Raw genomic sequence first — 16,988 nt, forward strand, 5'->3', positions numbered from 1 at the left:
AGCACACTTTCTGCTGCCTATTAACGTTGGGTTTAAAGAGGAAATGTTTGATTACGAAATCAAATTGGCTCTTAAAAGAAATCTTAATTGTTGAACTGCTGATATTTGGCTCTTTTGACTAATGGGTTTGCCGACCACTGGTCTAAGCCATCACATTTCAAACACATTCACTCTACTTTCTTCCTTCTACCATTATCATAAAACAAGGATTACATACAAATTTTATATGGACTAAATCTAATATTTAGACAAGTTGTGGTCCAATCTGTTGTACAGTATTGTTGAATTGTAACATTGTCCAATCCAAAATATCAGAGATTCCGGATTAGGTCTGAGGTTGGAACCCAACTTTTCCACATCTTGTTTTCCGTTTTCTAGAGTTCACAAAATTAAAATATAAATCATTTGAATGCAAATATTGACTTTTTAGTATAAATATACCAATATACGCACATAAATACAATATCTGTGGAGCCTGTTGATTACTATTATTCTTTATTAATAATCTTGGATAAAAATATCAACTTTTAATAGTTCACAGTTCAAAATATTAACATTAACAGATAAAGCCTACGTTGTTATGTGGTACACACTTGCAACAAGAAGTATATGGTTGATTTGATAATACAAATCTCTACAACCAGTCGAGTGGTTATATAAAACAATTGCTTGCCATTGACCTGCATTGGTAGGCGCAGCTGATTAGACGGCTAACTGTGAAACTAGTTAGTTTCCTTAAAATATTTTTACAAGATATATTTAAAAAATAAAAAACATGTAGGTACATCCAATAACGTATAATTTATTATTGATATTATATAATAAACATATATCGATGACAAAAAATGTGGCACTTGTACATTTAGATAATAACACCCCAACAATACATACATTATATTATAATATGTATGCGGCAACTCTATAGACTCCATTATGAAAGACATGGGTAACTCGAGATTATTTTTGAGCTGCAGGTTAGCTCGCAGCTCAAGTACTTGAGCTGGAGTTTTGAACCGGCTCGCAGATCAGCTCACATTATTCCACGCGACTCCCCCGAGCCACGAAACGGCTATGGCAGTGAGCCGAATGATACAAATGACACCGTTCAGCTCAAATAAATGTATGGTTCACAGAATCACCGCTAATGCGCTGAGTCGGCTGACCTGATATTTATTTTTTTGTAAAGTGTCGCGTACACGTACAATTCAAACAAAACTCACAATGTACCGCTGTGAGTCGCCTATTAGAAATTAGAATGCAGCTCAACAGGTCAGAGCGTCAAAACCGTCTTTTTGAACCGGTTTAAAATTGAGTTACTCATGCCTAATGAATGCAAAACCTTTAAGTGTTAAATTATTATAATTTAGAAACCAATATCATCACATTCATAATTGCAATACACATTAATAAAATACACTGAACATGTGTACAATTTCTGTGATTGTTTATTAAAATTACAAGGGAAACTGCGAAAGTGTTCCAGTTAAAGATATAAACTTCCGGCAAAAACTACACCCCTCTTGAGAATTCTGATTCCTTCACTAAATCTATTTTCTAAATCTATATTCCCAACATTGGTAGCAGCTTTACACAACTGCCTTAGAACCTCTTCTAACATACGTAAATAGCGGATAATAGATCCTAAAATAAAAACAACACATTATAACATAGTTTCATGGATATTTTACATACCATTCGATTTTAAACAAGATTTGGAATTCATTTTCACCATTTATGTACAGAAACTAATAAATATGAATGTATTAAATCATTTTTCAGGAGGTACAAATATAACCAAAGTTTATGTTGATAAAATTCATATTGAAGATAAAAAGTAAAAATAACATTAAAATACCTTCATATATTTGTGTCATTTTACAAATATCCAAAAATGAAGAACCACGACACCATGCTAAAACCAATTCATAAAGATGCAATTGGAAACATTTTTCTGTATAATCATCTTTCTTTTCTATTAACTTTGATTCTATTGCTGCATCACCAATTACAGATGCAATCCCCTAAAATTAAAAATAATGCACATCTACAATGAGGAAGTTCAGTGTCTTTTTTATCTTTTTTTATTTGTTAATAGAATATTAAACTAAGCCAATTTTTATTTTTTTTATATTTCATATTGTGTGACGTCAGAGGTTGTTCTCTGACAGTTCTTCCGATTGGTTCGTTTATGGTGACCAAGCCGGATATCCTTCAAAGCTCTCATATCATTGGATGGTTCATATGAACCAGTGACATCTTTCAAAGTAGTGCGTTTTTATTAAAATATTTTTTATAATTATTTTCGTACATTTTCAAGTAATTTTGCAATTTAATGCTCTAATTGTTACCGCAAGCAAGAAAACATTTTTTGTATCCAATTTCCCGTAGAGCTGAAGTTCCTCATTACACAAATTTGAAGGTTTGCAACATATTTTCTTAGTTAAAAAGTCATAATTTTCTGTGAGTATTTTACTTTTAAAAAATATTTTTGCAGGCTAAGAGTTCCACTTAAGAGTGGTGAGTTATCACAACACAAAACTTGAATTTCGGCTGCCAAATTAAAATGAAATCAATTTCGAATGTACCAACCAGGTAAAAACGCAGAAAAATAATCACTTACCTTTGCTGACATAAGAGCTTTTTGAATTCTTACATCAAAATCATTGTTTTGAAATTCGGATAATTCTTTACTAATAAAGCAACTGAGAAGAGCCACACAATATTCTACGGGAAGATCGGTGAATATACCATTGAATATCATTTCCGTCAACAGTAGTTCATCAACACTGAAAACAAAGTTAAATAAATAAACCAATACTTACCATTTTTAAATACATTTTGTTGATTATCATAAAATAAAATCACACTAAAAAATCATAAATATGTATGTATCATGAATACATATTACCTTTATTTTATTTATTTATTTTATTAACATAAACGGCAAATCTGCCTTTTACAAATATTTTGAAATAAACTTTGTCATCAGTTGTTTTAAACAAAGCCTTCTATTTTTCACATACCACTAATAATACCGTAAAAAAAACATGTCTTTCTGTTGAGATAAACATAGAAAAGAAATTTTTTAAAAAACAGAGTGATTTCCTATCCGAAGTAAATTCTCAAATATATAATATTTACCAACTAAGCTCACAAGCTACCCTTCCTTTCATATTTATAACCTCCATTTCGTTACAATAGCTCAACTTCCTAAGAACATTCTTCCGGCATTGTAATTCATCCATTTTGAGTAGACTTTGACATCTTTTCATTTCGTCCTTAATTTCACAAATTTCTTTGTCCAGAGCCATTTTCTGATTAAAATAATGGAGTGATTTTTTATTTTTTGTTCCATGATATGGATGTTTTTGCAACCTAAAAAAATATAAAAAAGAAGTTTAATCTATGATAAATGTTAACATAAATAACAATTTTTAGAATATTTATTTTGCAATAAACTTTTATGTATTCGGTTGTACTTACAAATTCTCTAAATAACTAATCTTTTCTAAAACTCCTATTACATCCAGTCTATCAATTCCCATATCGTTAACAGGATGAAGTAAAGGAAATCCTTGTGGAAAAATTTCTTTCAATTTATGGAGCGCAGAGAAAAAACTTTTAGTGCGATCTTTCTTATTATTGCCGTGCAAAGTTATTTTTTCAGAGCTTATCTGAATGATAGACATGTGGTCAACTGTAACAACAGTCACACGACTTTTCTGAAATTTTAGGGTATATTAAAAAAACAATAAATATTTATAAAGGATGTGGAGCAAGCAACTGTGTAGTTTTGGTATCAATAATATTATTATTATGACTTTATAATGAAAAAATTTTTTTTCAAAAATATCAATTTCACACAAATAATGAAGAAGTTCAGTGCTTTGGGAAATTGGACATACAAATACTTTTTAAATGCGGTAAAACTTAGAGTTTAAAATTGAAGTTACTCTAAAATGTATGAAAAAATTAATAAAAATGAACTACTTTGAATGACGTCACGAGTTCTTCTAAATTAACCAATAATAGTGTTGTGATAGATTTCCGGTTTCCGGGAAACCAACCCACCGATCAGGACAACTCACTGAAGAGAACTAGTAACGTCACGCGCGGAGTAATAAAAAAATTACAAAACTTTAAAAAATCGTAGCTATGATAATACAATACACATTTTTTTTAGCGTAGTTTGATAGTATATTAACAAATAATAATAAAAAAACATTGAACTTCCATATCGGCAGTTAAAGCAAAAAAATGTATCAAAAGATATTTACTATTCATGTTACTCTTCAAGAGAATTACATAAATTTATCAGTTAATTGAATATGTAATTAAAAAATTTGTTTTTATCTTTTAAAGTATTACCTTATTATTCTTCCTTTTCATATTTTTTTTACAAACTATATAATTATTATGTATATTATCATAAGCATTTCCCTAGCCACACCCAATGGCGCATAGGGTACCGCATTGGTGCTCCAACTTGGAAGGTAAGGTAAACAAACTTACGCTTCAGGTGCCACTCCAGGATCGATGAAATATTGCAGTGTAGAACCACCTTTAAAATCAATATTTCACGTCCACCCAGCTGCTAGGAATCGAGCCTAGAACTTCAAACATGATAGGCGATTTATTTCCACTTAATTGACTTTTTCAGGATTTTTACCTGAGAGTAGCCATTGACTCACAAAACAGGTTCTAGTTCTTTTTCACGTGCAGAACTGTATTCTTAATCTACCTAGACATAGAATAAATTATATACATAATATATAAAATAATCACAACATTTTTTAAAACTTTAATACCTTTCGACTGAAAGCAGGTTTCAAAAGTACATTTTCAGATTTTCCGCACACATGGATCATTACTCGGATATTTATCTTTATGTTATTTTTTGAATTGTTGCGATTAGCATCCACTATAACGCCCCAGTCGAATTCTTCATCGTCCAGTTTTATCTGCAGAAAAAAAGGTGCAACATCTTCACATAAAAGCGTTGTACCTAACTAGCATGAGAAAATAAAACATCGAAGAGGTGTGTATGTAAATATTATACATGCAATAAAATATTTTTAGATTCTGAGAACTTAACCATTTAAAAAAAAATAAAAAGACCATGTCTAAATAAGCTAATAGATAAAAAAAAAAGTCGTATTATTATTTATTAATTTAGAGTCAATTTAATACTAGAAGAAAATGCTACAAAACAAATATTGGGGACTTGAATAAGTTCTCGTGGTTTTTTTGTGAAAGTTAATGCTTTATCAAAAAAAAATTGGTACAGAACATCTCATTGAAAGTATTGTCCATCGCTAGCGACTACTTTCTCTCATATTTCTGGCAGCATGCGAATACCATCTCGAAAGAACAACTCATCTTTTGAGGTTATCCACGAAACAAGCCATTTTTCGGAATCTTCATAAGAATGAAAGTGCTGCCCAGCCAGGCCATGAATCGTCAATCGGAACAAGAGCTAATCGGAAGGAGCAATGTCCGGTGAATACTGCGAATGGGGTAGGACTTCCCATTTGAATGTTTCCAAGTATATTTTGACTGGCCTTGTAACATGTGGCCAAGCGTTGGCATGCTGCAAAATTACTTTGTCGTGTCTCCCAAGTTATTGCGGCCGTTTTTTCTTCAATGCTCAGCTCAAACGCATTCATTGTAGTCAAAAGTAATCTCCCGTGATGGTTTTGTAGGGTTTGAGGAGTTCATAATACACTACACCCAGCTGATCATGGTGCAGAGCAGTGATGATGATGGTGATAATGTTCCGACAGAGCATGGTCACCGTAAGTCTCCACAAAAATTCAATGTGCTTCAGCTGCATATTTAAAAAATAAAATGCAAATAAAAATAGTACATATATTGCAAATACTATTTTTTGACATGAAATTCAACATGTTTAATGCTATCAAAAAATATGTTGTTTACACTTCGGGGGAATAACATATACTGTCATTTCAAGCCTAATGGTGGAACTTCACGATGAAGTTGGTTGTAGTATTGCCTGATGTTAAAAGGCTAAGATAACACCTTCTGTCGGGAAGGTATATTTTATTTAATTGCTTTTCTTTATTTCTAGTTTTTTTATCTGTAATATATGTAAATTAAGAAAAGAATGCAGATTATTCTCAAAAATATAATTTAATAGTATGGTAAAAAAAACGCATTAGTATAAATATTTTTAAGTTGCGATCGAACTAAAGAAAATTACATAATTATATTTTACCTTGACCAATCTGCCACTGTGTAGGAAAGGCATAACGTAATGTGGCTCCAACACATAAACTTTTATTTGTTCATGTAGACTTTCCAATTGCGTAACAAGATTGTTATATGAAATAACAATATCTTCATTTTGAATGTGTATTCTCGAATATTTTAATTGCTTCGTTTTCAAACCTGCAAAACAAAGAAAATTATGAATACGATAACAAATAAAATTATTAATAATTATGAATTATACATTACAAGCAATCAAAAAATATATCATAAATTAATTAAAATTTTATGATTAATTTATTTACATTACTGAAATACTTAAAGACGAGGTCTACATTCAAAGCGCACAGAAGAAATGCGTTTGTGTTTTGTGTCAATACAAATTGGCTCGTCGATATTGACAAATATAATGTATTCTAGAATATCGACGTGCCAATTTTTATTGAAACTCAACTGGACAGTGTCAAAACACATTACCGCATTCCTTCCGCGTGTCTTGAACATAATGTATTTGCATTATTATGATACATCAACTTATTAAATTTTACAATCTAAAAAAACTACAATTTAAATTTATTTTTTACTAGGAAATAAGTACATACTTTTGTTCAATTCTAATAACTTGGCTCTGGTTTGAAAGACTAGGAAGCTTTTTTCAATCATATATTCAGGATTAATTTCTTCCTGCCTCATAAGGTTGAGTATCATATTGTAGGTGAGATGAAATGCAGAGTTAAGAGGATCCGTAGTGCCCATCATCATTTGCATTAACAACTTGGAGGAGATTCTCTCATCAATCATGACAACAACTAATCCGTTGGCATCGAGTCCTCTTCTCCCTGCTCTTCCAGACATTTGAACATATTCCCCAGAGCTGACCTACAATTTAAAATGATTGAATTATACAATATTGATGGAATAAAAACAAATTAAATCCTCGGAGTTGTTGTTGAAAACAATTATTGATGTCATCGCCGCAATAGTGTGCTGTATGAAATCTATGGAGCGCCCGATGTAATCAACTCCATCAAGGTGGGGCGCTTGAGGTGGGCTGGCCATAGTAATGACTTAGGACTTTTAAGATTTTGGTATTATTTATGTTTTCGTTGTATATTTATTATTTACTATTAAGACTGAAAAAGCACACATAATAAAACTGTAATGACTTTTTAATATTATTATAAAATACATAAATTACTGCCTTAGAACGGCGAAGCTATCCCTAGTTAGGCAGTTTAGATGAACCACCAGCAAAAAAAATAAAAATATATGTTTACTTTTACTACTTAATTAATTTGTTGCATAAATAATTCATTGGAAATAGCTGTAATAAATATATAAAAAATGAATATTAAAGAAAAATAAAAAAATTAGAATGGACAATGAAAACCTCATAAAACACCTAACTCTCTCTGTCCCACAAGAACGACGAAGACCAGGAAGGCCCAAAATGCGATTTGTGGACTGCATCAGTGCAGATATGACAACGTTGGAAGTGAGAAACTGGAGAGGAAGGGCAGCAGACCGGCAAGAGTGAAGAAGACTCCTGGATTCAGTCAAAGCCCAACCAGGGCTGTCGAGCTTATGATGATGATGATACAAATAAAATGTATACCTTACAAATTTGATTTTGCAATTGATCACTTCCAATATTTATTATTAAATAGTATATAAACTGCTAGAAGCTGATGGGGATAAGGCACGAGGTTATTGAGAAAATAAATCATACTATAAATACTAATAAATCTAAAGTGCATTTATGACATCCTCGGGAAGAACATTCCAATATGGTAAACAAGTTTTTCTTGCAGTCGGATGTGAAGGAGGTTGTGCCTAACTTCAACGAATGCCCTCGCAGATTTGGAGATATTATGTAAATCAATAATATCAATGGTTTCATCTAAATAAAAATCACTCACATTTCTTTGTTTGACCCCATCAAATTTTTTTATACTTGTGAATATCACTGTTTTAGCTGGCATATTTAGACCCATGGCAAATGTCTCTGTAGCAAATAGAGCCTAAAAACAGGTAATAAAAACTTACATCAGTATTAAAACAATAATGTGGTTAAAACATAAAATAGGTACATACTTTAAAAATTATAGTTTGCAACAGAAAAATAGTTGTATGGCAATATTTCTGAACTAGTTTTTAATCATTTAATATTCTCACCTTGATAAGACCTTCCCCAAATAGAATTTCAACAGTTTCTTTGATTATAGGAAGAAGTCCACTGTGATGAAATGCAATACCTTTCCTTAAAAGCGGAAGAATCTTCGTGATTTGTGGCAGTTCCTTTTCACTTTCACTTAATATGTCAATAGCATTATTGAATACTTCATTAACCAACTTCGCCTCTGTTTCTACAAAATTAAATATATATATTTTAAGAGAAAAATAAATTCAAAAGGTCAAGGTCGAATTGAAAAAAGACTAATATATATTATATTTTTATTTTATGTATTGGAATATTTAAAAGTTAATGCTCATTCTTATTCTTAATGGTGGGGGTCAGTGCTATGCAAGCTCCTGACGTCACTGGGACCTGTGAAGATCTATTGTGACGGGTCTCCGTGAATAGTTCTCGCTCTCCAAGCTCAGGTCTATAAAGAGCCTGGCTACTGGGTAAAGGTAATGCTGAACAAATATATATTTTTTTACATTAAAATAAATAAACAAGAGAGATTTAAAAACCCACTTATCAATAAGTTTTTTTATCTTATCCTATGCATCGATGAAAAATTACCTGTGTTGAAGTTTAATTTAGCCATAGTAGTGGCATATTTTTCACAATCTTTTTTTCTGAAACTGAAAATGATCAGCGGCGCTAATTGTCTGTGCATCAATACTTTGACAACATTAAAAACATTATTTACTTTGGTAATATTTTTTTCTTCAGGTGAATCAATGAATTCATTCTCTTGAACACCAACAGATGTCATAGCAGCGTCAAAATTCTTTTGAATCAATGAACCCTAAAACAAACATTAACTAAAAAATATGGTTCACAAACCATACACTTATTTAAACTACATATTTGACTACTTATAAAAAGTTTCCATATTGAAAGAAAAAAACATTGAATATTTGAATGCATATAAATATTAGAAAAATAATTTCAAAGTTCCCCAGAGTCTAGTGGGCTGCCGACGCTAGGTATTTTATGTACTTACACACTCCCACATACTACCTAATACTGAAAACTAATGCACACATGCTTGTAGAACGTAAAAGAAATGACCTTCAGAAGCGCGGCGGGTGGCATGTGGAAGTAACATTCCCTTCCTATAAGCTTGCATAGGTTTGAAGGCGTTTCGTTCATCCAGAGTATTTTGAGAAGTGGAAGTATGGGGGCGTGTTTTAGTGCTATGTCAACGCGAGTTAAACAGCGTGCTGTTATCTAAGAACACCCCCGCTGTCAAGTTTGCCGTGTTAGAGGCAGCCCGGTGCCAATAATCTTGCAACACGACAACGCTCGTCCACACACCTTGCGCGCAACTGAATAGGGTCTGCAAAACCTGAAGTTTGAACCAATTCCACCAATCCCCCAATCTTGCGCCTTGAAATTTTTTTTCCCTCTACTCAAAAGAGACTTCAAGGGTAATCATTACTCCTCGGACGGTGAGGTGAAGGCAGCTATCAAGTCCTAGATTCAAGAAAAGTCAGAAGAATTTTTCAGTGATGGAATGAAAAAACTTGTTACACGTTGGGAGAAATGTAGACGATGAGAAACAAAAGCCCGTTTTATATTGGTCAGTAAATGGTACAAGATCTTGTGCAGAATTTAGTCCAATAAATATTGTGTTGTAAATTGGATGAAATATGTGGTCAAATTCCAAAAACATGAAAGAACTCCTTTTTTTCATACAATATTTGAGTCAATATCTGCACGCGCATCCCACTTGTTATATTGTTAACTGTCACCTTCAATTTTCAAAGCGCATTAAATTATTTGTTTTTGCTTGTGTCAAAGAACAAATCGACGATTTATTTATTGCAAAAACGAAATAAATAAGTAGAGATAAGCACATATAGATTTTTTGTATGTTTTTTAGAATTTTGATTATTTTTTAGAGATCAAAAATCAAAGCTAATGAGAGAATATTTTTTTTTTTTTTAAAGTTGAATTTTAAACAAGCCTTTCTTATCAAATTTTAAAACCGTGATTTAAAAACGCTGTACTAAATAATGTTATTCATTATCATTCTATGTCCCCTTGTCTCCCTATGTTGGATCATATGGTGTCCACACAGAGCCTCTATGCATCTGTCAGTTGGTCAGCTGCCAGTTCTTGCGCATCCTCCCGAATAAGGTTTGCGATCCATAGTTCTGACTTGAACTGCCAAACTTAATTAATTTTATTCATTCAGATTAAAATCTATTTATTACACGGCATTTTTGTATTGCAAGTATTGTTTTTTTTAAATTTGTTTATTCGTAAAAAAAAAAAAGAATTATTAGCAAAAACATTAAATTGATAAAAAAAAATTAGACATTTATTACAAAAGCAAAGAGAAACACTAAGAAGATAATTTTATCGTAGAATTCAATATCTACAAATTGTAGGTTATTCAGTATGTAAAATATAATAAATCTGTGGTCAAATTCAGATAAAGATAAAACGTGTATTTTTCAACCAAGAATTGCGCGCGCATCCTACAACAAAAATAAAAATGTAAAGGCTGTAGTCTGATGAAAAGTAAGGAAATCATACGACTTTGGTATTTTAAAACGCGGATCTTTTCAAATTTCATAATATGATAAAAAACATAATTAAAAATGAGTTAATTATGTATTTTTTTTAAGATAGTTCTGATAAAAAATTCAGTTAGAAGTTTTATATAACTAAAATATAATATCTTTTTGACCGGCAGATTACGCTTTTTGAATTTTAGATTAAAAACTACATTGGTACCATTGGTACTCATATATAAAGACAAAGCATTGAAATAAAATATGTTCCAATGATTTTGAAGATAGAAGAAGAAGAGAAGAGGAAAATTATTAAAATAAAAAAAATCTAACGTTTTTCTTAAATTTTATTTTTAAATTATTTAAATCAAATCTTTTTTTGACATTGAGTTTTTTGTCATTTTTTAGAAAGAACATTTCGGGTAGACTGCAGACTGTAGATACTGCAAAAGCTGCTAGGAGCAAATTTTCCCAATCCATGTTGATTTAGAAGCCTTATGTTGGTTGTTGATCGCAAAAATAACAATATATTATTAGTTGTCAGTAACGGCATCGTCACTAAATAGCTCGGTTTGCAAACTGTCAAATGTTAAACAGCCTGTTGTCTGTAATGGCGTCGAATACTACGTAATGCGCATGCTTACGCGCAAGAAACTGCCCAATGTAAAACAGCTAATAAAATGGCCTAAGATTTGGCACAATAGAGAACTTGCACAAGATCTTGTACCATTTTGTGCCCAATGTAAAACGGCCTTATGGCCTATTTTGGAGAGCTTCTGAAGGACTACTTTTTGAACGGGATAAAAAAGGAAAATCATTGGAATCACTCTATCACTGAATGTATGTTGAAAAAAAAAACTGAATTTGCCCAAAAAATGTTTTCTTGTTTCACTCATTCCAAACATTTTGATCCACCTAGTATATCTTAGGTATTTACCTAACTATCCTTATAGAATTAACAATTCAATCATCAGTAATATTGTAATGTTGGAATGATGTGAAGTAATGTTTCTAATATTCGTCCCTTAACATGTATTTTTTAATAGAAAAAATATCTAATTATAATATTTGAGTTCGTCCAAATGTTCGTAGACAAAAGACTGGATTTCACCCCCTCGGGAGTCATTAAGATTAACAAATTACAACAGGGATGGAGAATACCTTAAATAAGGGAATCAAATATTGTAATGAAACCAACTGGTCCAAGAAGAAGTTTAAAAATTGAAAAATTGTTTTCAGGCGTTGCCTAGTATGTGAAATAATTCAGTCAGATGAATCTCTTCACAACAATAATGGTTTCAGCTCTTTAACTTCACTAAAATCAACAAATGGAAGAATTGAAGAAATTTGGATGTTCAAACATAGACAAAATGGTGAATGTTACACAGTGTGTAAAGTGGCCACATAAACCAGCCAATGACAGGTCATAAGCCCTGTAAATGCCTAGACTTCCATATTCCCTTATTTAAGGTATTCTCCATCCCTGTTGTAATTTGTTAAAAATATCTAATTTTTGAGGAAAGAATTTTTCAAAACTTCATATAAGGATAAGGTATTTTCCTATATTTTTTTTTTATTTGTTTACATGTTATTCTTATTATCATCATTACCATTAAACTTATTTAGTTTTAAACACGCCTTTAAAAAAGAGAAAGATTTCCCATGATGGGCCAGTTTATCACATAATTATAAGATATAATTTTCTTCATCAAAAATAATTAAAAAGTTCGAGCACAGATCAATTAAGTCTGTTAAGGGAGTCAAGTCAAGAATCGAGGATTCAGACAGAAAAGGTTATAGATGAAAAGGTGCTGTTCACAGAGCCTAAACTTTTAATATTGGTAACATAACAAATATTAGACAAAATAGAATTGTGTATTTGTACCTTCTCATCGATAACTAAGTGCATCCCATCAGCATTGGCGGGAAAAAGATAATGTTGCAGGGGTGTCGGGCGATATTCGGTGTATATAACATGACATGGCTGCTGGTGAAGGTGACTAACCCACTCTGCAAATTGGCGAGCGTTGGGGATAGTGGCCGATAGGAATACATACCGGACATTGCTAGGGAGAAGAATCAATGTTTCTGAAAACAATTAAGATAAACTTACAGATAATTTATGGTAAATCTATCAATAATTAAATACTATAGTATTAGTAAGATTTATTTCATTTTACCTTCCCAAACAACACCTCTTACTTTATCTCTCATGTAATGTATTTCGTCAAATATTACCCAACCGACTTCTTTGGTGATTTCCGATCCTCTAAACAACATACTTCTCAAGATCTAAAATTTATGAAAGAAAAGTTTAAAAGTCTATAAACCACAAAATAATGGTACATACTAAAAGGACTGTAAAAAATTAATAGTGATACATTAAAATAAAATAAATTTTCAATTAAGTAATAATACAAGGAATTTTCGAACTTAAGTATGAATCACAATACATACCTCAGTTGTCATGATTAAACAGGAAGCCATGGGATCGATGGTCACGTCTCCCGTCATAAGACCAACATCTTTAAATTCATCCAACATTTCTCTGTACTTTTGGTTTGAGAGAGCCTTTATGGGAGTTGTATAAATAACTCTTTGTTTATTTTTCAAAGCAAGTGCAATAGCATACCTGGAATTAAAATATGCACGTACATACTGAAAACATTTCTAAAGAGAAATTTCATTATAAAAAACATTTAACACGGTGATATTTTCTTTACCAAATTGTCATTAAGACAATTAGTAGTGATATTTTTATACACTAACATGGAAAAATTACAAATCCAAAGCATAAATTACAGAATAATAAAAATAAACTAATTAATAAGAAACCATGTGCACCGATAATATTATGCTATTCCGTTCGCTGTGTACTTAAATAAATATTATAGGAAATTGGATGAAATTGTCCACTTACTCTGCAATGACAGTTTTACCAGCAGAAGTATGGGCAGATACGAGAACAGATTGATTATTTTCAACACATGAAATCGCTTTCTTTTGAAATGAATCCAAAACGAATTTGTATGTCTTTGCTGGAGGGCCATCGGTTTCATTTAGTTTAGGAAATTTCTGAACCTGGGGCACAGCCACTTCATGCAAACAGCCTTCGTCTTTGGCAATAGTATGAATTACTATTCCAGGATCCAGAGAAGAGACGCTACAACATGAAATACAGCATGAAAACATTTCTACTTTTTTGTTTTACGTAATTTTATAAACTTTGAGTAGAAATACGCAAATTCACAAAATATTTTAGTACTTACTCAATATCAACATCGAGTAATGGATTAGTTCTTGTGTATTTTACCATAGAACGGAGATCATCTTCTGCCTTTCTTTTAGGATAACGAACTCTCGTGTCTGCATCCTGATTTTTTTCATTTCTAAAATAAGCCGATTAATGACTAAAGTAAATATTCAATGTTCCATAAATAATACACAATGGTAAAAATCATTCGGCATTAGTCTATTCCCTCACTATGAAATTCTGCTATAATCGCAGTACCAAAATAAAGCGTGACAGAATAACACAGGCTAATAAATATATATTATTGTTATCAAAAACATTTTTCACTTTGTGGTATGACATTTTACACTTATTTGTTTATAAATTTGTATAAACCACTTAATTTTTTTAATTACACTTCGACCGGTTTCGAGGTTACTACCTCACCGTCAGGAATTTAACTAACTATACACTATACGCGTTGCTATTTATATAATAAAATATTGTATGAAAGAGACAGAAAATTGAAAGAAAGAGAGAGAAAGAAAATAAATCATAACGGAAATAGAGGACTCGAAGTTAAATTTAATTAATTATTTATTATTTGAAGTTTTTGATTAATGGCTTTACTAATTTCTAATCGTTCTAAATTATCTAAACGAAAACCATTTTTATTGACATGCAAAATTTCTACACACGTTTCTTGATGAAATTCATGGTTTTCGGATATAAGATTTGCGAATTCTGAAAAATTATTATTACTCAGACATCTTATATGTTCTTTGATTCTAACTTTAAATTTACGTGAAGTTTTTCCAATATGGAAATTTGGGCAATTTAAACAATTTAATTTAGAAATTCCCGAATGATTTGATTTATCATCCTTATCTTTACAATTTGTTAATATTTTGCCTATGTTATTATTAGTATAAAAAGCTGGCCTAATGTTGTTAGGTAAAATTTGTGCTATATTATTAGAAAATGAATTAATGTACAAAATTCTACGCCAGTTCTCATTTTTATTGGAAATATTTTGGGAACTGTATGCGTATTTTTTCCTATGGTTTAATTTAAGTTTTTTATTCAAAATATTGTCAATTAAATTTAGTTCATAGCCATTATTGAAATCTATATCCCTCTTGCTTTCAATTTTCTGTCTCTTTCATACAATATTTTATTATATAAATAGCAATGCTTGTAATTATAAGTTAGTTAAATTCCTGACGATGAGGTAGTAACCTCGAAACCGGTCGAAGTGTATTTTAAAAAAAAATTAAGTCGTTTATACAAATTTATAAACAAATAAGTGTAATAAATATATATTTATTTGTAAGAATAACGAACATCACTTTTGATTTTTATTTATAATTATGCCTTAAAGTTAATTACCTTTTAGATAAATTAATATCTTTAAAATAATCAGCATCGAAACAACTAAATAGATTGTCCAGCGTAGTCATGTTTTAATTCTACGGGGTCAATAAAAAAACGATAACGAAACTATAATTTTACAACTGATCCGAAACAAGTGAGGTATGAGACCAAATGTCATAACTTTACCATGCGATCAAAGAAAAATAATCATTTCAAAGCAAAGATAAATGTCATAGAATCTGTTTATGGTCAAATAAACAATCAAACTAGTGTTGATACTGTTGATCGATTATTCGAACATACATTTTTTTCCTTTAGGAAATTATTGTTTTATTTGATTTTAGTGTAGATCTTGTAACTTTAAAAAAGCCTGAATATTCTTACTTAATTATTAATACTCGTTCTGTATAGTATACCTAAATATAATGAGGGGAGAGGTGATTTTTATTAATTTACATTTCGGATAGATGTAAATTACGTTTCTGGTCCCGACTCCTTACTGCAGCGCCGGATTTAAAGGGAACTAGCACACCGTCGCTTAGTGTAAAGGGACGGGAATATACATGTTTGTAAATTAATATGAGCATACTATTCTCCCCTCGTAAGTGTCAGGTTGTTTGTGCCAACTGAGTCTATGGTAGGTTCGGCTCTTCCGAACTAGCTAGGAATTTCATAAACAGTAAAAATATACGGTCATTTATCTTTGTTCATAATTTGTTATCTAAAAAAAACCTTTTAGGGCCAGTAGCGCACCATAAAAAAATATTGCAATTTCATCAAAATGGGTTACCTTATTTTTTTAATTCAATGCATTTTGTCAATTTTCATAAAAAACGCAACAATTACCTATTTAACTTCAAACTTTTTTTGTACATCTGGCTTTCAGGCATATATATGTAACAAATAAATAAAATACTATTAATAATGTAGTTAACAATGAGAGTATTATTAATAAATATCCTTTTAATTCGTAAAACTTTTCTTCTTCTCATCCTATTCGGCAACTATAGAATTTGCAATATTACATTTTTAACTCTAAAAATAAAAAAAAACAAACATAGGCAGAATGGTGAATGTTACAGTGTAGTAGTGAAATATGGCTACTTCAACCCAACCTGTACTTCCATATTCCCTAAAATAGTTTTCTACGAAGATTTAGACATACTCAAAATACTGCTATAAAATTCAATAGTAAAAAAACACTTAAATTTTTTTTTGCATCAAAAAATGCATTTTTCAGAAGAACGGAGTGCCACACCATACAGCCAGGAGTTGCACACTGTGGTTCAGTGACCACCACAGAACTGTCCTGCCTTGGCCAGGCAATATCCAGGTTTAAATTCGATAGAAAATCTATGGTCAAGGCTGATAGCGATGGTATCTTGAAAAAAATCCAAGCAACAAGAAAGAGCTGATTGAAGCCATCATCCTGGCCTGGTTCCTTGTGTTTACGCCTAAA

At 31.2% G+C, this 16,988-nt stretch overlaps 1 protein-coding gene across 1 annotated transcript; it reads right to left on the reverse strand.

The window, feature by feature from the left end:
- Positions 1-784: 784 nt before the first annotated feature.
- On the reverse strand, positions 785-15,748 carry LOC148274275 (exosome RNA helicase MTR4-like). Its single transcript, XM_088237356.1, has 17 exons — positions 15,545-15,748; positions 14,193-14,312; positions 13,844-14,086; positions 13,381-13,555; positions 13,104-13,215; positions 12,809-13,011; positions 8,978-9,206; positions 8,404-8,594; positions 8,148-8,249; positions 6,831-7,107; positions 6,236-6,408; positions 4,809-4,961; positions 3,484-3,722; positions 3,142-3,375; positions 2,621-2,786; positions 1,856-2,021; positions 785-1,641 (listed from the first exon to the last, which is right to left on the reverse strand). Exons 1-17 carry the CDS (start codon positions 15,613-15,615, stop codon positions 1,484-1,486), a joined length of 3,012 nt encoding a protein of 1,003 aa, XP_088093482.1. The 5' UTR covers positions 15,616-15,748; the 3' UTR covers positions 785-1,483.
- Between the last annotated feature and the right edge of the window lie 1,240 nt (positions 15,749-16,988).

This window comes from Micrasema longulum, unplaced genomic scaffold (assembly GCF_059751315.1).
Source record: "Micrasema longulum isolate JH-2025_06_02 unplaced genomic scaffold, ASM5975131v1 h1tg001703l, whole genome shotgun sequence".
Lineage (NCBI taxonomy): Eukaryota > Metazoa > Arthropoda > Insecta > Trichoptera > Brachycentridae > Micrasema > Micrasema longulum.

Excerpts from the sequence above, each read along its gene's own strand:
- LOC148274275 (XM_088237356.1), bottom strand. The coding sequence starts at position 15,615 with ATGACTACGCTGGACAATCTATTTAGTTGTTTCGATGCTGATTATTTT. Across the intron at positions 8,250-8,403 it reads TTGGGGAAGGTCTTATCAAG|GCTCTATTTGCTACAGAGAC; the intron begins GTGAGAATATTA and ends ACCTGTTTTTAG. Across the intron at positions 4,962-6,235 it reads ACAGTGGCAGATTGGTCAAG|ATAAAACTGGACGATGAAGA; the intron begins GTAAAATATAAT and ends TTTTTTCTGCAG.